Raw genomic sequence first — 25810 nt, forward strand, 5'->3', positions numbered from 1 at the left:
AGTATATTAATTATTAATATGAATTATTATTGATAATTATTGTGTCAAGTGAAAAAAAAAAAAGATTCAAGGCAATGACTTGCTGCCTTTACGTTTTGCAGAGGGTCAGCCCCAGTCGTTTATCTGAGCTGCGAACAAACATGAGCAAATATATGGTTTTCAGAGGATATCATTCCAAGGCTGACACACTAATAATTACATCATGGTGTTTAGTGCCCAGTGACACAAAGCACATTTGACTAAGTGGGGATGACAACCAGCCACTGGATTGGCTCTTCAGACAATTTACCCTGATGTTGGCAGAGCAGTGCAACAGTAGATGTGACGGCCAGAATCTACTGGCACAATCCCATGTTCCAACCCATACTGATCCGAAATCACAACAGGGTTCATATCTCGAATGGAAACAGGAGGAAAGGGGAGAAAAACGAAATAACGAAGCCACAGTGTGGTTAAAATCCAGAATGTCCATTCTCCAACTCCTCCACTACCAAGCATAACATAATACAAAAGACAAAATCACATACAGTCTGCAGATCGGATGATCCACTTTACTGACGCATAATGAGAAAATCAGATCTATATGATGGACACTATAATAATATTCACTATATTATTGAAATGTAAATCTGACACAAACACTATTGTAAAATAAAGAGGCAGTGGTGGCTCAGGTGGTTGAAGCTCTGCAATGCTGATTGGAGAGTCGTTGGTTCAAGCCCCACCGCCAACGATGGGTTCTTAGGCGAGACCGTACAACCCAGCCACCGCATGCAGTTCTAGTTCTAAGTTTGGTTAAAAATAGGAGGGTTACACCAGGAAGGGCATCTGGCATAAAACCTGTGCCAGATCCTGTGGATCAAATGATCCAATGTGCAACCCCTAGGATAAAAGGGACAAAGCTCAAGGTTAAAAAGAAACTTCATTGTGCATATAGAAAATTGTAAATAGTAAAAAAAAAAAAAAAAAAGGAATTTCAGATGGTGAATAAGATGCACATTAAACTGACTGAAAATCCATTCCTTATTCACACATCAGAAAAGCATTAGCCAGCTGCACGGCATCTTAACACCTGCAAATTCTTTTCTCAATCACCCATTTCATTTCCACAGTTGACTTCATAGTTTTAAACGCTTCCTTAACTGCCTAAACCCCTTCATTCTCCCAGGCCCTCTTTTCTGTTTCTCTTTGTTCATTTAAACGACTTTTTTCCTGCTAAACATTCCCTTTTTCTTTCCACAGTCTGTTTTAAACATTTCAAAACCCTCCTTCCATTTTGACTGACAAGCAGCCATTATTATGGTTAATAATAATGCCAATTCAGTTTATTCATCAAATTATATCTCTACTAATTTAACAGAACGGTGTGGAAATTAAAGCTAACGACTTACACGAAGAAGAAACGTAAAAGAAAAAAAAATTAAAAAATTAACGCTTGATTAATATTTTTGACGAGAATAAGCTCTTGTTACATTTACTGTTAAATACAGTAATTTGCATGAGTGCCTCCCATCTAATACAATTTTCATCATTATTGCATTACATTTTTTAATAATGCACATCATGCACTATGGTAATATCATTGATCAAGCATTGTATATATAAATTATTGTTAACAATAAAATATATATATATATTATATCCTTTATTTATTCAATTGTCTTGTAATAGCATGTATTTATTTGCCTTCATCCTCACATTAGCAGAGCCCCACCACTATGTACTGTATGTAAATGATCTATCTTATTATTGAAGCAAACATGATATGTCCCTTATTCAGAGATTAGTCCAGTGCAGCGCATCTAAAAAAAAAAAATAATAAAAAAAAAATCTTTTTTGGAATTTGATTAAAAAAAGGAATATTTCAATATTTTATTTTAATTATTACAATCATTATCAAAAATCCAATACAGGAATACGCTAACTTACGCATATTACCCGTTCCAGTAAAAATTCATATTTGCGAGATGCATTTTCCATAGAAAATAATGTAAATGCAAATAATCTGTTCCAGCCATCCAAAAATATTACCAATTTTAACACACTGATCATATTTTTGCATAAAACTTTTAGAAAAAAAAAATCCAAAATTTTAGGAAAGACCTTTAGAAAAGTATATCCTTTTTCTTCTTGCTACCATCCTTGCCAACATTCTTGGGACCCATTGTGCTACAGTATGGCTTCACTAAATGCAAAAAACTAAATGCTACAAAAAATGTAAAACTTACTTCGCTTGGCTTTCCATTGACACAAACAAGTTTTGAACGGCTCCGGGACATACGTGTAACTGAGCCGGGATTCAGTTGGGTCGCTCATATGCCAAAAATGCTTCATATACCGTAACAAAATTTCATCTTTTAAGGCAAAAACGATAAAATATATAAAAATGAGAATATTTTCTGAGATCAATTAAGTGATTTACAATACAGCCATGTCCAACTTCTAAAAAGTATTTTTATTTGTGCACTTGTACTTTTAGCATTAATTTTAGCACAGCATTGCATGGAGGCGATCAACCTGTTGCATTGAGGTGTTCAGAGGAAGACCAGGTTGCTTTGATAGCAGCCTTTAGCTCATCTGTGCAACTCATTAATGATATATGTTTCATTAATGAAATATATATATATTTCCCAAGACATTAACATTTGAGATGGACTGTACAGTACGTCGCACTGTCTAGCAGGTATTGCACGCACCCATCTTTTGACTGTAACCATCATATTCCTTCATCACTACGTCCCACCTACATTAAGCAACTCAGTACAATCATTAACAACTACTTTTCAATTTGCATCACCACCCAGCCCTGGATTTAGGCTAAAACATACAGCCCAGTCCAAGCTGAAAACTGATTATGCATGCACTGCAGGGAAAGTGTCTGATTAGCATATTACTGCAAAAATCAGAGTAATCGAGGGTGTTTAACAGAGAAGCTGGATTCAAACAGATCTTGCTGTTCTGTCAATTTACAGAATCAATTTTTTTCTGCTCTCTAAATCCGAATCAGTCATGTTCTGTAATGAATCTTCAGGGCTGTGCATTTTTAGGAATACAGACAGACCGTCCCGTCCCGTCCCCACCAAGTAAACAAAGCATAAACAAACATTCTGCAATTACAGGATTTTGTAAAATATAGTACTCCTTCAACATCCAGTATACATCCAGTAGCATCCCTGGCATTCAGAGATGGCTTTGAACGATATTTGAACGTTTAATCTGAGGAAGAATAAATCTCTCCGCAGTCACTTCATCGACTTCATGCCATCAGCACTACCACTGTCCAACAGTAATTACAGTCTGCACCAGTTGGAGGCTTTATGAAATTGATGAGGGGAAAAGGACTGGCATGTTGTAGAAAAATGTGGCGGCCGCTCCGAAAGACCACACAGAAATGCCACCCCGCAGCAATCATTAAGCACCCTGTAATTAGTGTAGGATTGATGTGTTATTCATGAGCAGGCAATAGATAAATACAAGACGAGGAGGCGGGAAACCGTTCATCACAAGCTTTTGGTGCTCGGCATTCTGAGCAATGCAAGAAAGGAGACCGACTCAAAAAAAAAAAAAAGTACTGTATGCAATCAATTTCCTGCTGATATTTACAACTTTAGTAATCAGCAGTAAGTACCGTAAACATCCATTCCTAATGTCTCAAAGTGTAAAGCACTGTCGACTTAAACTTCTTCACATATCTGGGTCTGACGGAGTGCAAAAGCTAAATGTTAATTAACCTCTTAAACAGTGTGAACAGGACTAATGCATTCAGGTTTCACATTCTGGTCACCACTGTTCGTCTCAATTAAAACTACAGCAATAATAATGACCGTCTGGCCAAAAGAAAAAGTCAGTGTTTAAAAAGGGGCCTTTATCAAGCAAAGAAAAGTGTGTGTGTTGAGGAACCATGACGATCACTTGATTTGATATAACTTAAGGTTCTGAATCATTTGCCATGATCAGTTCATGATCACTTCAGATACAAGGAAGATCGACCATGAGCAAGTTGCAATCGTACAGTCTCAAGATGAAAAGTGACTCAACCAACGCTAGGAAGAAAAAAAATGCCCAGATGTCATCAAAGAGAAACCTGTATGATTGAATCAGGTTAGCAATACGAGAAGAAAATGATAACTGGCTGTCAGGTACTACTTCGTGGTTGCGTGCTTTGTCAGAGGGTATGATCAGAAAACTGTCCTGGAAAATCACAAGACCTTGACATCTGTCCTGGAAAATCACAAGACCTTGACATCTGTCCTGGAAAATCACAAGACCTTGCAAGCAGGACTGCCGTTTCTCTGGGGAAATACGGCAGCACTCTCAGTCTTTCAGAGATTTAGAGGTTCAGGTGATGAGTTGCCTGAGTGAGACATGCTGAGCCTCGAGCAGAAGCGTGTCTGAGGAATGTAAGGAGAAAATGAGTCGTCTTCGGCAAAGCAGGGGTATGAAAAAACTAGGTGGTGATATGACCTCACTAAGAGACTAGGTACAAAAGCAGAACAGAAGAGGGCCAAGGACAAAGTCTTGTGGAACACCAATGAAGAGTTTGAAAGGAGCACATGTCACCCACTTTCAGACTGGCGGTCATGACTGCCCCTTATGTGAGAAGCAAACCATCACCATGCTGTGATTCCAGAGTCTTATGACTGATAGTCTCGAAGGTGAGGCGGTGAAAAGTGTTAACATTACATTGGTCAAATTTTCTGTTAAACACGTAAATGTACTGTCAAAATTCTTTCTATTGTTAATCCTACATTTTTTAAAAAAAAAGAAATAAACGAATTTTAAGTAGACTATTTTACTTTATTGCTGATAAATATTTTTAACACATTGAAATATTACAAAATGTCTGACCTGCACAATGGACCAGTAACCCAACACGCAGACACAGACAGAAACACACTGTCACACACAATTACTGTAAACACTGTTGCCTACTCTAGAGCTCTAGATAAGACAATGACGTTTCATATCCACAAAACTTGCGTGCACACACAAACCTCCAGGTATGAGACAGCTCAGACAGAGCTCATGACTGGCCACAGCTGGCAATCAAACGGAACAGGTGTGTAATGTGTGAGGTGAGTGCGCTTATAGCTGGCTGACAATCTAGCTGAATACCCTGAACAGCTGGCCCTCCCAAAACCGGCACAAGCCAAAAAAGCACAGAAAAAAAAAACAAATCTGACCTGCGTAAAGAGTCGACGTGATCATGATGTCTTTTACAGTTCAAAAATGTTAATGCAAGTAATCTTCTTTAGTTCACGTGGGTGTTGAAAGTGAATTTCTGTGAAGCCCATTCAGATTATTCAAATTACCTGGATGCAATTTACTTCTCCTTGGTTTCCAGATTGATTTTTTTCTGTAAAAGCGTCTGATTTAGTACAAAATAAAGTGCCTGCCTCTATACTTATGCAAGTAAAACTCTGCACCTACATTTGAGTACTGCAGCAAGCAACAGGACCACAAGAGAGAAATAAATATTATCTCTCTATCTATCATATATATATATATATACACACATACACAGTGAGGTCAATAAGTACAGTATACAATTTTCACCATAGGTGCATTTCCACTGTGAGAGAGAGTCTAAAAAGAAAAATCCGTAAATCACATTGTATGATTTTTTTTTTGTGTGAATTACTGTGTCAATAAGTATTTGATCACTTGCTTATCAGCCAGATTTCTGACCCTCAAAGACCTGTTATTTTGCTTTTAAATAGTCCAGCTACACTTTGCTCATGATTCCAAATTAGTAGCACCTGTTTGAGGTCGTTAACTGTCATAAAGACACCTGTGCACCCCACAATCAGCCAAAGTCGAAGTAGATACATGGGGTATCAATGATGCTAAGAATGGTAAAGATTCAGCCCAGAACTACACGGGAGGAGCTGGTCAATGCCGTAAAGAGAGCTGGGACCATCGCTTCCAAGGCTACTATCAGTAATACACTAAGACATCATGGTTTAAAATCTTGCATCGGCTGGCAGTGGGTGGGATACATCAGGCAGCAGGTAAGAGCAAAAAAAAAAAAAAAAATGGGCAGAACCGGTCCCAGGCCTGGATTAAAGGGGAGGGTTGCATCAGGAAGGGCGTCCGGCATAAAACCTGTGCCAAGTTGTTGTGTGGATCAGATGGTCCACTGTGGTGACGCCATGACGGGAGTAGCCGAAAAAAGCAAACATTAGTATTAGTCAATTAATAAAATGTCAGTGTTTCAGTGTGTTTGCCAGTAAAACAAATAAAAAAGGTAGTTGAGAAGCATACATCAAGCCTAAAACGTGGGTTTTAGCATGACAAGTCATGATTACAGCAATCATTTCTACAGGGGTCCTGACACTAATACTGCTCCCCTTCCTCAAACCAGAAGTGTCACAAAAAAATAATAGACTCCATTTCAGAATTGTAAGTAACAATTGTGCATGTCTGTGACCAAGATCCTTACGTGGTACTCTGACCCAGTCATACAGTTACACCTGAGGTCTGAGGAGCTATGCAAATATGGCCCACTCTCTGGAAAATGAAATTAGATTAAAAGAGAGAAAGAGAGATGAAAGGTGATTGACAGATAATTGTGAAATCTGAATTTAGATCTGCTCAGACAGAGCTTTTACGTGTAAGATGGAGAGGAAGAAAGAGTGTTTGAATAAGAGAGTCTGAGAAAAGAGAGCATGAGAGACAGACAGAAAGAGAGAGAGAACTTTCTTTAGCTTACTTCACACCATTCAACTCGCTCATCTCTTTCTAGATAGATGCCCATTCTTCTCTGCTCTACTCATGAGTGTAGAGAAGAAAAATGCACTCTCACCCAGAATACAAATGTACCTGGAGACCCTTTTTTTTTTTTTAAAGTCAGAAGCCACCACTAGTGTCTTCTTTCTGGTGTTCATTATCTTCTCTATAGTTAGTTAGAAAATTTAGGAAAGAGTAGAGCAGTGGTAAAGTGCTCGACCTATCATCCGGAGATCGTGAGTTTGATTCCCGGGTGATGCTGTAGCCTCCCGCAGCCGGGAGCGTAGAGAGAGGTGATTGGCCGAGCTCTCTCAGCGGTGTGGGATGAGAGACACTTATCGCTTTCAAATCAATCATGGCTCTACAGCCAATCATGGTTGTCTGTGAGCTCACGCAAGCGGATAGCGCTATCCTCCAAGTTTGTTACGTCGCCCCAACAGTGCGTGAGCAAGTTCAAAAAGATGTGGTCAGCTGGGGTCATGTGGTTTGGTGAAAACATCTCTGCATCCAGGTGTTCAGTACTCTATATAAACATGAACAAAACCATGACAACACTGTAAAGTTATGATGGTATGAAGTTGTTCAGTTAACAGACAGTGTGGATGGATTCTGAAAAATACAGGTAGTCCCCGACTTACAAACATTAAGACCAACTAGTCTTCGCCATTGTACACACATCTGCCCACATCTGGTTAGGATCAGACCTTTTTCCAGGAAAATTGTACAACAGGTCAGCTTGAGATGCATCGCCCACCACTTTAGACAACCATGTCATGAGCATGTGCAGTTAGTTATCGGTATTACATGTATGCACGTTCCTCTGATTTTGTGTGTCTGCCATGTGGCGGATATTCTGTAAAGCACAACACATTTATTCAAATTACAAAATGGTGCTAGCGAAATTTAGCGGCACTCCGCGGGACGAATTGCTGCCTTCCGCGGAAAAAACTTGCAATCTTAATGACGACATCTGTAGCAGTGTGCAAGGAAAAACAAACTTAAAACATGGCATGTTTTAGGAATTTTTAACAATCAAAATCAATTATGTTTCATAATTGATCTGATGAAATGCACAAGAAATCAACTGATCATCCATTATAGTCGATTTTGTCCAATTAAGATAAATCTTATTAAATGACAGACAGACGGATAAAACAGTTTACCCCAATTGTATTTTGTACCAAGGTCCTAAAATTGTCCCATACTCTTTGGCCTCTATTTGTAACCCCAGTACATAAAATACAGTACAGTATATAAAACTGGTATACAAGTGTAAAAGGTGACGTATACGTTCATGTAAATAATTAATTGCACACAGCTTGTCTGACCTTCACATTCAAGTACACGTCATAACCAAAGCACCATGGAGACAACTGCTTTCATGTGGAGGGAGGAAAATGGGGGGAGGGAGTGTAGATCCCTACTAGACTGCAAAGGATTCGATATAAAAAAGTGTGTTAGGACCACACATACAGTATACGTCTCCCTGTTTAGAAATTCAACAAACTCACCCCATGCTGTCTTTCTATCTGTCACTTCAAGTCGACCAGGTTTTATAGATTCACAACACAAAGAATCCGTATTACATTTCCTTATTCATGAAATTCATCCTGTGTGGAAGTATAAACAGCGGGTGCTTTCCATCAGACTGCTTCCAGCTGCTTAACTCCACTGTGACCTGATACAGCAGCGAGCATTTCTTCCAAACTGTGTGTATGTGTATGTGTGTGTGTGTTTTAGTGTGTGTTTTATATACTGTAATAATGCAATGCATTTGCATAGTTCTCCACACCACTGCACTTCCCAGACAGGGTGGGGGGGGGGGTTAGGGGATGAGAATTGAACAAAATATCATGCAACGGCTTTTCCACGTATGCTTACTGGACAAAGTCGCGTATTTTGAACAAACCTACCCGTCTGTTCAGCTTTCAGATATAGCCCAAGACCCCCTAGCTTTTAGAATTTCATCTCATCTCATCTTTTAGAATCTCATCTGATGATCCCTTACCATAAAACGTACACAAGAAACTGTTAATGAATTCATAATAGAAATACATCCAAAATTTCATATATTGTGGCGTTGTAGACACACTACATCAAAAACTCAAACAAATTAGGCTTCTTCTTTTAGTCAAAAGATTCGTATTCATAAAGGTAATAAAACCTATCCATGGAAGTGACTTTAATATGACCTAGCTAAGGCTAAATATTCTGTGCATGCATGGTGGGTCATATATTGGCGGCATGGTGGCATAGTGGTTAGCGCGGTCAGCTTGCACCTCCAGGGTCCGGGTTCAAGTACTGCGTTGCTGTCTGTGTGCATGAAGTTTGCAGATGTTCTCCCCGTGATTGGTGGGTTTCCTACGGGTACTCCGGTTTCCTTCCACAGTGCAAAGACATGCAGATTAGGCTAGTTTGCGTTCCCAAATTGGCCAGTGTGTGTGAATGCTGACCAGAAGTAAAAATGGTTTGCAGTTGGACTGGGGGGGATGGATGAATGGATGGAGGGATTGATGGAGGGATAATCGTTAACTACTGATGTCCAGCCAGCAACAGGACAAAACAAATCTAATGCCAGTTTGATAGCAGAAAGTAAAGGTCCACACTGTTTAGGACATGCTACAGCTATTACATCATTATCTCCAGTTTCATGGCAAGCAAACAGAACTCAGCAGAAAGAAATAGCGACTTTATCCTCTTAGCAGGATAGATTTGTTGTGTGACGTAAGACCACATGGTCTAAATTCTCTCTCACACTCACCATTTCAGGCCTATCGCTGCAAGGCTTTAAATTCTTATCTAAGCTGCACTGTCCGGACTGTTGGATTAAAAGAAGAAAAAGAAGAAGAAATGTCTCCTTAAAATCCCTCTTTTATAGCTCTGTCATGATCGTAGCTCAGGTTTCTAAGCCAACCTCTCTTCTGGGCCCTGTAGGATTGATGGCCCTCCGCTGGAAGCTCAACAGTGACTGACTCTGGATTTGTGGAAGAGACAGAAAAGCAAAGCTGCAGTTCCCATTAAGTCTCGATCACATATACACCTAAACCTAAAACTGCCTTAAGGGAGTAATACTAGCCGAATAAAAATAAAGGTATGAACCACAAATGCACCGCTGTCTTCACTTCTTCATCAGAAGTAAATCTGCATCCTCTCATGGGGAGCTTTTAGGGGAGCAAAACAGGTGAAAGTCTGATGGAAGGTCAGGACTATAGGGAGGGTGCTTCAACACCTTAAAAAGTTTTTGCAGAGTTTTCCTCACCTTCCTTAAAGTATCCAAACGCTTCCGTTTATGATATTCCGTGAGTTCTTTCGGTATCAGGTACACCCTCAGAGCACAAACACGAAGCACTGCACGCTGATCTTTTTGTGCAAATCACAAGTGTGTGTGGGGGGGGTAAAAATTTTCTTTTTACATTGGCATCCATCCATGGGTGGGATATATTAGACACCAAAAAAACAGACAGTCCTCAAAATTGACATATTAGAAAAAGGAAAAATGGGCAAGTATATTTATTTAGGATTAGAGCCACTTTGACAAGGGCCAAACTTGTGGGGGCTAGGAAACTGGGTCAGAGTAATTCTATTCCCATAATGCAGAGGTTAGAACTTACCAATAGGACACTCAGTGAAACAGCGGCAGGATCATGGGCACCCAAGGCTAACTGATGTGGGAAGCGAGACTAGCCCATCTGGTCCACTGGGAATGAGTTCGCATAGCTGCAGAGTGGTTATAGAGCCCATGCTGATCCCTGTCTACCTTTAAAAGCACCTAACATGGGCAACATAACTGGACAAGGAAGAAATGGAAGAAGAAAGTGACCTGCTCTAGGGATTAAAATACTTTACAGCTATGGGTGTGCATTACTTATCTGGGAAGGAGATGGCACCAAGATTCATTATGGAAAGAAGGTAAGCCAGTGAAGGCAATGTGATGCTTTGGTCATGTTACTTTGGCACATGCCACCTGTTGCTGATCAAGCACACTCCCTTCAAGGCAACAGTATTCCCTAATGGCCATGGCCTCTTTCATAGTTTCCCAAAATTGGTATGGAAGCAAATTTCCATAGACATTCTAAAACATAACAAAAAGCATTCCCAAGTAAGTGTAGGTTGTTATCGAAGAAAATCAATATTGACTTAATAGAGATGGTCCCCAACTTACAAACGACTCCCGATCTGGGAGCACGTTCACAAGTCGAATTTGTTCTTAGGTCCGACAAAGTGAGACTTGTATGTCTTTGACATAAATACAATATAAAGCATAACAGTCCACTTCACTAAATCTCTGCCCCTTTTCCCTACACTGCCATCATGTGGCCAAAAACCATAACACTGCCTAAGGAAATGAAGCTCACAGAGATCAAAATGTTAGTGTCTGCGCCTTTAAATCTCGAGGGGATTCCTTGATGCCATTTTGCCCTTAGAGCCGTTTTCCACTGCATTGGACCGTGAACTTTGTTTTGTTAATAATTTTCCAAAATTAGGATTATTCACCATCCGGACAGCTTTACAGGACAGCCATGTTCTAAATCATTATGCAATATTGTTTAATTTGACAAAACTCAGCCACGAAAATCTATTTTAGTACAGCAATGTAGAGGACTATGCTAAATTAATTTGGGCAATGCTTTAAAGGTATCCATGTCATCATCAGTGGCATACCACACTGTAATGCATTATAATAAACATTAACAAAAATAGCATATCGATAAGCTTTCAAGGAATTGCATGTATTATTGCAGTATTATGAGATAGTATTGATTTTTATAACAGTTGCTAAACAGGAAAAAAAATATAATAAAGCAGGCAGAACAGTTCCTCAGTTCCTGAGATTCACGTAGACCCCCATTTCAAAACCCTGGATTGGAAAACTCTTCAGCTGTTACACTGCCTAAAGCATTCAATAGAAAACAAGTGCCACTGTGGAAGGGAAAAATGGAGTAAAGTCTGAAAACTGATTAAGGCATAAATAGGGTGTAGTATACTTGTCACTATTACTCTGCTTTAATGTCACAATAAATGTGAAATAAGATATCCATGAAGCTGGAGGCTTGAAAAGGCCACCAGTTTTTTTTTTTTTTTCGGTCTGAGATTTAACCAGTGAAACAAAAAAAATACTGCAGTGGAAAGAAAGGCCAGCTTTAGTTTCGTCCAGTGTATTAGAAAGTGGATATTGATTCGGAGAAAACAAAGACCTGAAAGAACTGAACTGACAATGCTGCATATACTGACGACTTCACAAAGCTTACTCAGCAGAAATCTCCACGGGATAGCAAGAAAGACCTTTAAAGGTCCCACTCTTCATAACTAACTAACACAGAGTCTATGTATATAATATTTACGATAATTCTCCAAAAGATTTATTACTCCTAGTAAATAAAAGCAGCAAAGAAGGAACCTCATATAAAGTTTCATCAGAGGGTTTTGTTAGTTGAAAAAAATAATAATTTTATATATTTTTTAAGAAATAGTAGGTAGGTACAACTTGAAATTAACGCAGGAAATGTCCATAACAATTTAGCAGGATATTTATGGGGTGTAGGTCTGGGTTCGGGTTCGATTCCTGTCCAGAGTAGACCCTGCCTCGTTTTTCCGAAAAATAGAATAAACAAAATCCTAGTTGCTCCTTTAATTCAATAATATCCTGACGGTTATAAACAAATGATAAGGACCTACAGTATAAGTGGATAACTGTGCCATCTTTTCTGGTGCCATTCATAAACAGGTGCAGAATAAGTAAGACAAATAGAAAAAGGAGGGCAAAGGAGAGAGATAGAGCAAATATAAGGAAAAAAAGAAATGGGAAGGTTAAATATACTGTAGAAGAGAGTACACGAGAAAGCTACAGAGCAAGTGTGAGCAGGTGTGTGTCTAATTCTGGAGTGTCTAAAATATGATGCGTGAAAGGAAAAGAAATGTGTCTAACATTCGTTAGGGTAAATAAGCAGAATTTTAAGTCAATCTGGCTTAAAATTCAGTTCGAATCTGTAAATCATTATTCTGAACACCACTTAAGTTGGTTATATAATAAGAATAAATGTCCCAAAAGAGACCCTAGTCTATTCCAGCTGATTTGTCTGAATGCCCTGCTATCTACCAACAAAAGAAATAAGGCCCCTTATCCGCTGCCGAATCAGCACATTAGCACAGCATTAGAGAAACGGCCAACATCAGGGCCTGAAGCTGAACAGATGAAACATGCCAAAGACAATCACAGCAGAGCCTGAACAGGTGAGAGTAAAATAATGAGAAGGAAAAACGAGCCAAGCATGGGAAAAACAAGAAGCAACAGGAAACAGATAAGTGACTCCGTGTTGGAGGGTAAGAAGGTGAAAAGTGAAAACGTAATTATGAGAGGAAAAATTAGTTTTTGTTTATATATTTTATTAACTGACTTGAGCCAACAACTCAATTACTACAATCTACATCATTTACTTAGTTTTGTTATTACTCATTAGGCATCTCATCACTGAAATTACCATTGTTAGTTCTACATCTAAGTATCACTCATCGTCTATAACACTTTATCCTGTATTTAGGGTCGCAGGGGGCCTGGAACGTATCCCAGGGGATTTAAGGTATGAGGCGGGGTGCTAATCCATCGCAAGGCACACACACATGTACTGTACACAGACTACGAGCAATTTGGGAACACCAATTAGTATAACCTGCATGTCTTTGGACTGTGGGAGGAAACCAGAGCACCAGAAGTAAACCCACCACGCATGAGGAGAACATGCAAACTGCATTTATATTTATTAAATAAAAAGTTTTTTTTAATTAAAGCATACTTAAATTATTAAAAAATTGTTAATTATGCCTACATTACCTGTATTATGATTAAATAATTGCACAAATATTTTCATTTTGATTTTTATATGATTAATTGTACCACAATAGTAATCTGGTTAAAGAAAATTTCATTGTATTGCATTAAGTCTTCCGATCAGGAGAAGAGGAAAGAACACACTGTGTTCGTGCTCTATTACATTCTAATTTTTATCATTTTTGGATCCAAAGGCAACAAAATAGAGACGACAACAAAAAAAACTATTTAAACTGCTGAGCTTATTCTACTCTTTCTAGCTTGTTAAACACTTATTGACTGAATGATCAGAATCCTAGAATTAATGATCAGACAATACATTAAAACCACTTGTCCATTATTATTGTGGCATTTGGCACCAAGACATTTCTGAGATCTAGGGAACTTGGAGGCCTAGTAAATATTCTAAACTCTTTATGTTCCTCAAACTATTTCTGAACAACTTTTGCAACATTCAACTGCTAAAAAAAAAATTATTCTGCTGGTAGTTTATACTGTTTCCACGACGGAGTGCATTTAATCTTTGGCAATGTTTAGAAAGATGGTTCGTGTCAAAGTAACTTCCACATGATTGCCAGGACTATGGCGACCGAGAAGAGCAAAAAAAAACAAAATCAAACTGAAAAAACAAAAAGCTGTAAACAAAATAAATTCAAAAACATTACGACCAATCCAGGGAAAAAAAAATTTCAAAACTGTAATTTAGTTTTAGAATTTAGTTTCTTATTTTGTTTTCGGGTTTCATTACTTTGTTTCGCACTTCTCGGCCACTGTACAGGACCCCTGGTGTCCCAAAAACCTGAGCTTAGATCACAATGCTGCCCCTGGCTTTCCTTTCTTCCATAATGCATTCTAGCACCATTGTTTCCCCAGGTAAGCAATACACACACCTGGCCGTCCACATGGTGTTAATAAGAAAATGTGATTTATCAGACCAGGTCACCGCCTTCCATTGCTTTATGGTTGAGTTCTGATGCTCACATGCCCATTCATTGTTGGTGTGTCGGCTGGTGTACCCGAGTCAGCACTGGACACCCTGGTTGGTCTGTGGCCGACACCTTTGTAACACCGTCAGCATTAGCTGTTTTTACTAGGTGAAAATATTAAGTAATCCCAGTAAAAATATTCAGTTTGGCTTTTCTAATTAATATCTATTGGCGCAGGTGTTTGTTTAAAGTAGATTATTAAATCCATCACATAACTGTTCATAACATTTAAGGCTGGTTTCAGGTCCTCTGATGTATAAAATATAAAGATATCATTAAAAGAGCGAGTTCTGAACAATGTACAGACAAAACTTTGAAGGTGAACATAAACCTTTATGAACATAAACCTTACTGTTACACACATGTTTGTGGTTTCTAAACACATTTTGAGCATGGCATTTATTTTTCTCCTCCAAAATCAAGAATTGTCTGAAATGCAGCTGGTCATTAAAAAAAAAAAAGACACCAGATTATTTTCAGGACTGGAAGCTAGCGATGAAAAATGATATTTATAATAATTAATGTGTAAATTGAACCACAAAATAATAAGTTTGATCATTTTGTATCAATAATCATATCCAGTATAATCATGAGCATTAATTCCACTGCTGATGCTTAGTCTGTCTGTGGCAATGTAACATTACGGCCTCATTAATATTTAAATCCATTCAGGTACTAAATCTTAATCGTAATTAAATATTAAAATTTAATTTCAATAATTGACAGTCCCAGTCTTCATTGGAGGATAACTCATATGGATTATCACAAATGCTCAGACGCTCTTACACACGCATACAAACCGTGATAAAAATGGGCACATAAAGATGGAATAAATGGGATCCATTATTGCTAAAATGGGGTTCTCCAGGGAGCCTGCATGTGTCAGCCAATATACCAGTACTATAATGGCAGGAAAGTGTTTAAATAATCTGTGAGTGACAGACAGCTCAATTATTTGCCACCGTGTTAAAGTGCAGTAGGACAAAAGGAAAGAAGGAGAACTGTAGGAGTGAAGTTGAGTTTAGAGGTGAAAATAAAAAAGGTCTTTCCCATGTGCCAGTGTACACGGACATAAACTTACAGAATAAAAGGGTATAAAGCCAATAACATCATAAATCATAAAATCTAAGGGTTTTTCATGTTATTTTAAAATATAACAGCCATTCAACCTTTGTCGTAAAAGGTCAGACTGTTGAACTGACCCACATGCACTTAAAAAAAAAAAAAAAACGATTTGCTAGAAGTGCACGCTGTATAAAAAGAAAATTCTTTAAAGAGAATGTATAAAAGATAAGCTTAGTAATATGCACCAAAAATAGATCATTTGAGGGATGATACAAGACTTCTACTTAAAGAAGAGTGTACAATTAACATAACATCCTAGAACATTGCTGAGGCTCATAATGAACAGGAAAACAAAATGCCACCGGCGTGGCCAAAAGTTTTGAGAATGACACTAATATATTTGTCATGAATTATGACAAGACTGATGGTACAGTAGCGCTCACCTTCATACATGATACATAACAAGGGCAGCAAAGAAGCCGCTTCTCTCCAGGAAAAACATCAGGGACACACTGAAATTCTGCAGTGGTACAATGATTGGACTGCTTAGGACTGGGGTAAAGTCATTTTCTCTGATGAATCCCCTTTCCGATTGTTTGGGGGATCCAAAAAAATAGTTTGTCTGGAGTGGAAAAGGTGAGCGCTACCATCAGTCCTGTGTCATGACAACATTAAAGCATCCTGAGACCATTCATGTGGATTTCCAAGGGAGTGGGCTCACTCATGATTTTGCCTAAGAACACAACCATGAATAAAAAAAAGGGTACAAAAACATCCTGTGAGAGCAACTTCTCCCAACCATTCAATAACAGCTTGGTCACCTTGCCATAAGGCAAAAGAGATAACCAAGTGGCACGGGAAACAAAACATAGAAATTTTGGGTTCATGCCCAGGAAACTCCCCAAACCTTAATCTCTTTGAGAACTTGGTCAATCCTCATGATCCAGGTGGACAAAGAAAAACTCATAAACTCCAAGAATTTAAAGAATGGGCGGCCTTTAGTCTGGATGTGGCCCAGAAGGCGGATTGCAGAGGTCTTGCAGGTCAAACCTGCAAATATTGACCCTTTGCAATAACCTAATGTAAATGTCAGTAGAAACCTTTGATGTTTATGGAATGCTGGTAATTATACTTCAGTATACCATAGTAACATCTGACAAAAAGATCTAAAAACACTGAAGCAGTTTCACACTGCCATTTGTGTCAAGATTTGTAACGTAAGATTTTGTCACCGTCTTTGGTAAATTCATTTTAAACCGTGTCAGGCCACCAGGTTAAAGATGATCCACTGCAAAATCATAATTAAAGTTTATCTAAAAGCAGTTGGAGCGCAATCAAATAAATTTCAATAAATAAATCAGATTCATCCTTCTGTGTGAACTTTTTAATAACCAGCGTGACATCAACGCCAACGATCCTGTCTATCAGGGGACATCAAGAGAAGTAAGGTAATGAAGGTGGAAAGAAAAAAGGAGAATGTTACCAACTGGTGGATAAGAAAAGAAAGCTTGACAGCTGATCTGCTCCTTTGGTACAAAGGGAATGGACTGAGATAGGAAGGGTGAAATGAAAAAAGGAGAGAAGAGAATTGATGCTACAGGACAGAGAGAGTCCACACACTGACAGACATCCTGAAAAAAAGAAAAGAGGACAAAGAATGAGAATAAGATAGAAAGACACAGAGAAAGAGAGAGAGAGAGAGATAGAGAGAGAGAGAGAGAGAGACCTAATAATAAACACAATAAAAAAGTAAGATATCATCCCTCAATTTGTCCTCCTCAAGTGTTGTCCTGTTCCTGTCTCTCCGATTTCTGATGCTAGCGTAGCCTCATCCTAATTCTTATTCCTTAGTGGGATCACAGCTACAGCAAACACAAGTGTACACTCTTTTAGAAAGCAAAAGAAACTAAAAAAATGAATAAAAAGAGATGCATTAACTGTGAACCCTATTATGTGAGCTTTTTTTCTCTTTGCGCTTATTAAAGAGATTAAAAGTAAGGAAGGTTGTGTCTTCTTTCGTTAATCAATATTAACAAAATAAAGCAGTGCTTAAAGAATTCTAACCTTAAGAATTAAAATATCGTTTACATAATATTTTTGCGATGACTGACATACAGTAGCACCATCGGTCCCAAGAATGTTATCAAGGACAGTAGCAAGAAGATAACGGAGCCCCTTTCTGATTCGCTTTTAAAGCAGCCGGTGCCAAGAGGAATCAGAAATTAAGATTAACTGAGGTTTAATATCTATTTACTATATATTTTACTTAATCCACATGTCTTTTCGAAATGTTTTGATTGTTTTTATATGCATAAAATATGATTATAGTGTTGCGAATTGAGAATATTGGTGATTTTTTTAGATGGCTGGAACGGATTATTTGCAATTACATTATTTCCTATGAGAAAATGCGTTTCGCAATACAAATTAAACCCTTATGTCGAGGTACGGCTGTATAAACGTTTGGTGGTCATGACTGGAACACACGGACAGGTCCAGCAGCGAGGCAGGAGCGCAGTCAAAAGCGGAAAGAACATGACAACGTTGTTGTTCATTCTAAACAGCAATCATTTAACCGAAAGGCATTTACAATCCCTGGCATCGAGCAGGTGCAGCGCTTCGTTAAAATGGATGCTAATTTGTGACCAATTAGCCATGCCAGGCTCTTATCTGTTTATAAAAAAAACCCACCGGAGAAACTGTCTCATAAGCACAGATTCACAGATTGTTTCCTTAAACATTAGCTAAGCTGAGCTTCACTAAACATTTTGTGAAGCGATCAAAAAAAAAAAAAAAAAAAGAACAGAAAAAACATAATGATTCTCTTTTATTCCTGTTTCTGAGCCTGTGCCTTCAGTAGGGGTTAAAGACAAAGAAAATACCATCATCCCATCCCTCCGGGAAACTCATTATATGTGATTTACTCCACTGGCCACACGGAGAGTACAGAGGGAGAGAGGACGAGCGAGAGACTAACCTTTAGAGTAAAGAATGAAGCCCTCATCTGGCTCTAGACATTCCCGAGAGAAGGGTCCAGACAAGAAGAAGGTTGGACAGAGACGAGAAAGAAACTAAGGGTGAAGGTTGTGGTAGAAAGGAGGGACATGTGATCTGGGATCATTTTTGTCGATTTCTGTTCAACATTAAACTGCTCAGGTGTAGATGAAGCTCAATCACAAACAAAACATTAAACTTAACTACTAACCCGATTCCAAAAAAGGGACACTGGACAAATTGTGAATAAAAACAGAATGAAATGATGTGGAAGTTTCAAATTTCAATATTTAATTATACAACGATATTTTATTTATAGACAACATATCAAATGTTTAAACTGAGAAAATTGATCATTTCAAAGAAAAAATAAGTTGATTTAAAATTTCATGGCATTAACACATCTAATAAAAAAGTTAGGACAAGGACATATTTACCACTGTGTAATCTCCTCTTCTTCTTTTATAACAGTCTGCAAATGTCTGGGGACTGAGTAGACAAGTTGCTTAAGTTTAGGAATAGGACTGGTGTCCCATTCTTGTCTAATACAGGCTTCTAGTTGTTCAACTGTCTTAGGTCTTCTTTGTCGCATCTTCCTCTTTATGATGTGCCGAGGTGAAAGATCTGGACTGTAGGCTGGCTATTTCAGTACCCGGATCCTCCTCCTACGCAGTCATGATGTTTTAATTAATGCAGATGTGGTCTGGCATTGTCATGTTGGAAAATGCAAGTACTTCCCAAAAAAAGGGAAGACGTCTGGATGAGAGCATATGTTGTTCTAGAACTTAGATATACCTTTCAGCATTGATGGTGCCTTTCCAGACATGCAAGCTGCCCATGCCACACGCACTCATTCAACCCCATACCATCAGAGATGCAGGCTTCTGAACTGAGCGCTGATAACAACTTGGGTTCTCCTTGTCCTCTTTAGTCCAGATGACATGACGTCCCAGTTTCCCAAAAAGAACTTCAAATTTTGATTCGTCTGACCACAGAACAGTTTTCCACTTTGCCACAGTCCATTTTAAATAAGCCTTGGCCCAGAGAAAACGCCCGCACTTCTGGATCATGTTTAGATATGGCTTCTTTTTTGACCTATAGAGTTTTAGCCGGCAATGGCGAATGGCACGGTGGATTGTGTTCACCGACAATCTTTTCTGGAAGGATTCCTGAGTCCATGTTGCGATTTCCATTATAGCATTCCTGTATGTGATGCAGTGCCGCCTAAGGGTCCAGAGATCACGGGCATCCAGTATGGTCTTCTGGCCTTGACCATTACGCACAGAGATTGTTCCAGATTCTCTGAATCTTTGGATAATATTATGGACTGTAGATTATGATAACTTCAAACTCTTTGCAATTTTTCTCTGAGAAACGCCTTCCTGATATTGCAGCAATATTTTCCACCGCAGCATTGGGGGAATTGGTGATCCTCTGCCCATCTTGACTTCTTGACAACTTTTCCGGCCTCTTATTGCTACCTGTCCCAACTTTTTTGGAATGTGTAGCTCTCATGAAATCCAAAATATGGCATGACATTTCAAAATTTCTCACTTTCAACATTTGATATGTTATCTATATTCTATTCTGAATAAAATATTGAAATTTCAAACTTCCAATTCATTGCATTCTATTTTTATTTACAATTTGTTTAGTGTCCCAACTTTTTGGGAATCGGGTTTGTAAATTAACTTGAACGCAAATAATCTGCTGCTTTGTATTTTTAAGGAGTGATCACTGATCATTGTGTTAATACTAATTCTAACCTTAGGATATACAGTATACTATAGAAGATAATATGAAATATGCTGTTCAATCCACTCTCGTACTCATTCTCTAGAAAGCCTGGATCCTACTATAGTGGGGCAAAAAAGTATTTAGTCTTTAGTCAGCATTGTGCAAGGTCTCCCACTTAAAAAGATGAGAGAGGCCTGTAATTTTCTGTAACTATAAGAGACAAAATAAGTAAAAAAAAAAATTATCCAGAAAATCTGAATTTATTAGCTAATTATGGTGGAAAATAAGTATTTGGTCACCTACAAACAAGCAAGATTTCTGCCTCTCACAGACCTGTAACTTCTTTAAGAGGCTTCTTTTTTAAGAGCAATTATTAAAAAATGGACGAGATACAAGACCACTGATAATCTCCCTCGATTTGGGGCTCCACGCAATATCTCACCCCGTGGCGTCAAAAGGATCACAAAAACTGTGAGCAAAAATCCCAGAACCACACAGAGGGACCTAGTGAATGACCTGCAGAGAGTCAAAGTAACAAAGGCTACCATCAGTAACATACTGCACCGCCAGGGACTCAAGTCCTACAGTTCCAGACGTGTCCCTCTGCTTATGCCCATCCATGTCCAGGCCCGTCTGAAGTTTGCTAGAGAGCATTTGGATGATTCAGAAAAGTATTGGGAGAATGTCATATGGTCAAATGAAACCAAAAGAAAACTTGTTTGGAGGAGAAAGAATGCTGAGTTGCATCCAAAGAACATCATACCTACTGTGAAACATGGGGGTGGAAACATCATGCTTTGGGGCTGTTTTTCTGCAAAAGGACCAGGACGACTGATCCGTGTAAAGGAAAGAATGAATGGGGCCATGTACTGTATCGTGAGATTTTGAGTGAAAACCTTCTTCCATTAGCAAGGGCATTGAAGATAAAACGTGGCTAGGTGTTTCAGCATGACAATGATCCCAAACACACTGGAAACGAAGGTCCTGGAGTGGCCTAGCCAATCTCCAGATCTCAACCCCATAGAAAATATTTAGAGGAAGTTGAAAGTCCATGTTGACCAGCGACAGCCCCAAAACATCACTGCTCTAGAGGAGATCTGCATGGAGGAAGGGGCCAAAATACCAGCAACAGTGTGTGAAAACCTTGTGAAGACTTACAGAAAATGGTTGATATAACAAAGTATTGAAATGAAATGTCGTTATTGACCAAATACTTATTTTCCACCATAATGTACAAATAAATTCTTTAAAAATCCTACAATGTCATTTTTTTCTTATTTTGTCTCTCATAGTTGAGGCATCCCTATGATAAAAATTATAGGCCTCTCATCTTTTTAAGTGGGAGAACTTGCACAATTGGTGGCTGACTAAAAAATATTTTGCCCCACTGTGCATACAAGGAGCCAGGGCAAGGCCCGAGACAGAAATCGAACCCTCAAACCCTGGAGGTGCGAGGAACAGTGCTAACCCATGCTTCACCATGACGCCATATTGTATACAGTGAATGCAAAAACGTGCTTCTGCTTACTGATTTTACAGGTCCGTGTGTTGCTTATGAGTAAACAAGTACTGTATGTGTATGCGTGCACAAGAGTGAGAGAGACTAATGACCCACACATGTTGACCTGAAGAAACAGAACCAGCCTCATCCTGCAGGGAAGTTAGACTAACCTCATTAAATATGATTAAACTAATGAGCACTAAATGATTGGTTGCCTTATACAAGCCTCTGTGCTCTCTCTCGCTCTCTCCATGTGTGTGTGTGTGTGTGTGTGTGTGTGTGTGTGTGTGTGTGTGTGTGTGTGTGTGTGTGTGTGTGTGTGTGTGAGAGAGAGAGAAATACGAGTCCCCACTTCAGTCATAGACACCTGCAATAAATCTCGACCTCTCCCAACTCACACACAAAAAAAAAAAAAAATCAATGGCCAATTTGGTTGCATTCCTTTATGGGCCAAGTGTGTGTGTGTGCGTGCGTATGCGTAGATATATTTCAAAAACACACACTCGCATAGTTAACCTACATTCCCCGGGAAATAAATATAAAGAAATACGTTTACACTTTACGCCCAGCCAGAGTGAGACGGCTGTCAAATAGATCAGAAGTGAATTATATAAATATAAAACTGAATAAACAACCTGGCCCCAATAAGCAGTGTTGGGGGACGTTACTTTTTAAAGTAACTAATTACATTACAAAATTACAGTCTTTAAAAAGTAATCAGTTACACTACAGCATTACCTGCAGATAAAAGTAACTAGTTCAAATACTTTTCCATTACAGAAAATGAAAACTCCGTTGTGATTCCTCAGGCATGTTGTTTTAATCAAGACCTTTATAATTATTCTACCATCATCACTCAGCACAGTTTGGTCCATAATCTGTTAACTACTGTATCGCTACTAATACTACTAATAATATCACTATATCCCCTACTACTATCTCACTTACGCGGTTTTGCGTTCATCATGATTCACGGCGGGTTTTGGCGCTGTGATTAGGTTTCCATCTTTCCGCGCGTCGGTCCTCGCATAGTCAAACCGCATACAGTAGGTGAGATAGGGGTATAACAGCAGGAATAACAGAGAGGGGTGGATTATCGGGGGCGGGGCTTGTAGGACGACTTTCTCACACACACACACTAACGGAATGACTGCTGTCTGGCTCACGGATTACATAAATTGTCTGAATAACGGATTACATTTTTGAAAAAATAACTAAATACGTGAGTACTTAAATGGCGGACCTAAAGCGCAAGATTACTCGTTACATCAAAAAAGTAATCCGAGTACTCCAACACCCAACACTGCCAATAAATCAGGTCATGGTGTATGGGAAATATTTTTGAAACACTCAATTACCTCCCTAAAAAAATTTCATTCCACCAACTTTTAGTGCTCTGGTACTATATAACCATGAGCCTTATTTATCATTTATCCTCATGGTTATTCATTCCTCATTTAGCATTCAAAAAAGAAACACCCTACTGTACAATGCCCAATCCGATGGCCCCTTTAGAAAGGAATGTCATCTGATGTCTAATATACAGGTCCTAATAGAGGAAGCACTTCAGCAAAAGAAACCCACAGTTAGCCTATCGACTTGGGACGATTTTCTAGCGTGGCCCGTCTTGAACCGTAACTAACAGCAGCTTCAAAGCATCAGTCATTAGATCTATCCTGCTGTGCGTGTTTTTTTTAAGCAAGCATGGCTAGTTTTCATTACAATGCTGAGCTACATAGCTGAACTGATGAATATTCAATATTTCATACATGCTCGCCATGGTCTCACATTTCATAAATATGCATGAGGACCTTTGGGTATCATCGGGTTATTCCGTTTTTGGTTACTCTACATACATTACAATTTCTCCATCTTACACCACTGTTCAATTCATTGTACTAAACTTCATAACTTTATAAAATTATCTTGCTTAATTGGATCATTTGACGATCTAAAATTGCAAGAAAGGCAACTCAACTCACCGGCACAACAGAAGGTGTTTGTCCAAGAGGACAAAATTGTCCATACCCTCTGGTGGGTCGTGGTAATTGGCATGCCCTCCCCTGCCAACCACTGAATGTGGCCAATTTAGCATGTCTGTGAGCTCATATACTGTATACACCAATCAGCTATAACATAATGATGACCGGCCTAATATTGAGCCAACATAACAGTAATGCATTGTGTGTTCAGACACCCTTCTATCACAACAAGCATTAACGTTACTGGATCTACAGTATTTTAGCACTTCTATTGGATCGGACTACACAGGCCAGCCCCATGTGCCCCCATGTCCCCATGTGCATCTTTATGCCTTGGCCACCCATGAGGAAGAAAAAACATTGAACAGGGTCATGGGTGGCCAAGGCTTACTGATGCACATGGAGAGCGAAGGCTGGCCCGTAGAGTCCGATCCAATAGAAGAGCTTGTACAAGTAATCTGCTAATAATATATTAAAGCTTGTATGTCAATTTTTAGCACCATGCAAATCCATTCTACATCATTATCTGTTAGCAGTGTTATTGTTTCTGGTACAACTAAACCCTTAACCCTTATATCAACCCAGGACACAGCTAAGAAACCAGGAGAAAGGAAAGCAACACAATTAAACACAGCGCTGCCCGCACTCTGAAAGTTCCGAGCGATGATTTCATTCATCAGTAGAGAACATGGAGAATAGATCTCGCACTCAGTGAACCCCCCTCCATCTTTCCGTCATTGATCCGCAGCTTTCAGATCATAACCATGCCCCTGGGAGGAGCAGGATTGAGGTAATGCGAGAAATAAAAGGCAAGATGCTACTTACCACTCGTCAGAAATGAGACTAATGCTGCTCACAAGACTACACGCCATTTCCTTTTGAGAAAGATGAAGACATGATGGCGCTCGTACAGCCTCGTCCATATACAGTAATACTGGTTCTGTGTTCGTATGTTTGGTTTGTTTGGGCTGGTGAGCAGTGTTTAATTCACAGAGAGGTCATAGGGCAGACAGAACAAGGGTGCTGCACTTCTCAGGCTACTTTAGTAATCAATCAACCTACTAAGCAAATTAATCTAATTAGCTGCTAATTATAGAGCCGGGCATCATGCCAAGGAACACTCAAGTCAACGTCTTCATCCCCCAACCCGAGCCTGCAAGATGAATCTCTGACACACACACACACACACACACTTTCTCTCTCTCTCTCTCTCAATTAAGGTCCCCTACCAGTGCGAGGTTTTGACCCAGCTCTCCAGTGGGAAGGTTAGTGGGAAGGGCGTCTTTCTGTGACACCATCTCAAAATGATTCATGAGGTCTTTTGGCTCCTCCTGCCAGGCTGGTTTGCGCTCCAACAAAGTACGCCAAGCCCTCTGAATCCTGGAAAATGGAAAGACCATAGCGTCTCATTATTATAAAATAAACAGTTATTTCTCAGACACTGACACCGTTTATGAATAGATGTCATGAACGTGCCCTATGATGGATCTGTTTATTTTCAATAAGTAAACAATAATTACAGGATAAGTGAGCTCTATAAACAGCGTGCAGAGAAACGAGAAAAGAAATCTAAGCAGATGCTTTTCACCCTCACTCCACTGACCTAATGAAATCCCAGAAAACTAATTCTTATCGACTGCAGCAAATTGTCACCACTAGACAAGATTCAATTATGGTGCTGGGACCTGAATGGGGTCATTTGAGGTAAAATAAGCCGTTCTGTGCGAGAATAGTGCTCGGGGAAAAAAAACATCTTTGGGCTTTTTATTGCTTTATTATAGAAATGGCACAAAGATACAGGATCAGATGTGTTGGAAGTAATAAGGTTAAATAAAAAAATAAAAAAAAACGTAACTGACGCAATTCGTTCACTCGTCTATACCGTTTTATCCTGTATTCGGGATTGCGGGGGGGCCTAGAGCCTATTCCAGGAGACTTCGGGCACGTGGCAGGGTACATCCTGGACAGGTTCCAATCCTGCATACTGCAA

At 39.1% G+C, this 25810-nt stretch overlaps 1 protein-coding gene across 1 annotated transcript in view; it reads right to left on the minus strand.

The window, feature by feature from the left end:
* schip1 (schwannomin interacting protein 1) overlaps window positions 1–25810 on the minus strand; it is a 372471-nt gene that overhangs the window by 336402 nt on the left and 10259 nt on the right. The window contains exon 5 of the mRNA XM_053486598.1: window positions 25050–25200. Coding sequence (XP_053342573.1) covers window positions 25050–25200 — 151 coding nt within the window. The remainder of the gene's footprint in view (window positions 1–25049; window positions 25201–25810) is intronic.

The sequence above is a fragment of the Clarias gariepinus genome, chromosome 25 (assembly GCF_024256425.1).
Source record: "Clarias gariepinus isolate MV-2021 ecotype Netherlands chromosome 25, CGAR_prim_01v2, whole genome shotgun sequence".
NCBI classification, from domain to species: Eukaryota; Metazoa; Chordata; class Actinopteri; order Siluriformes; family Clariidae; genus Clarias; species Clarias gariepinus.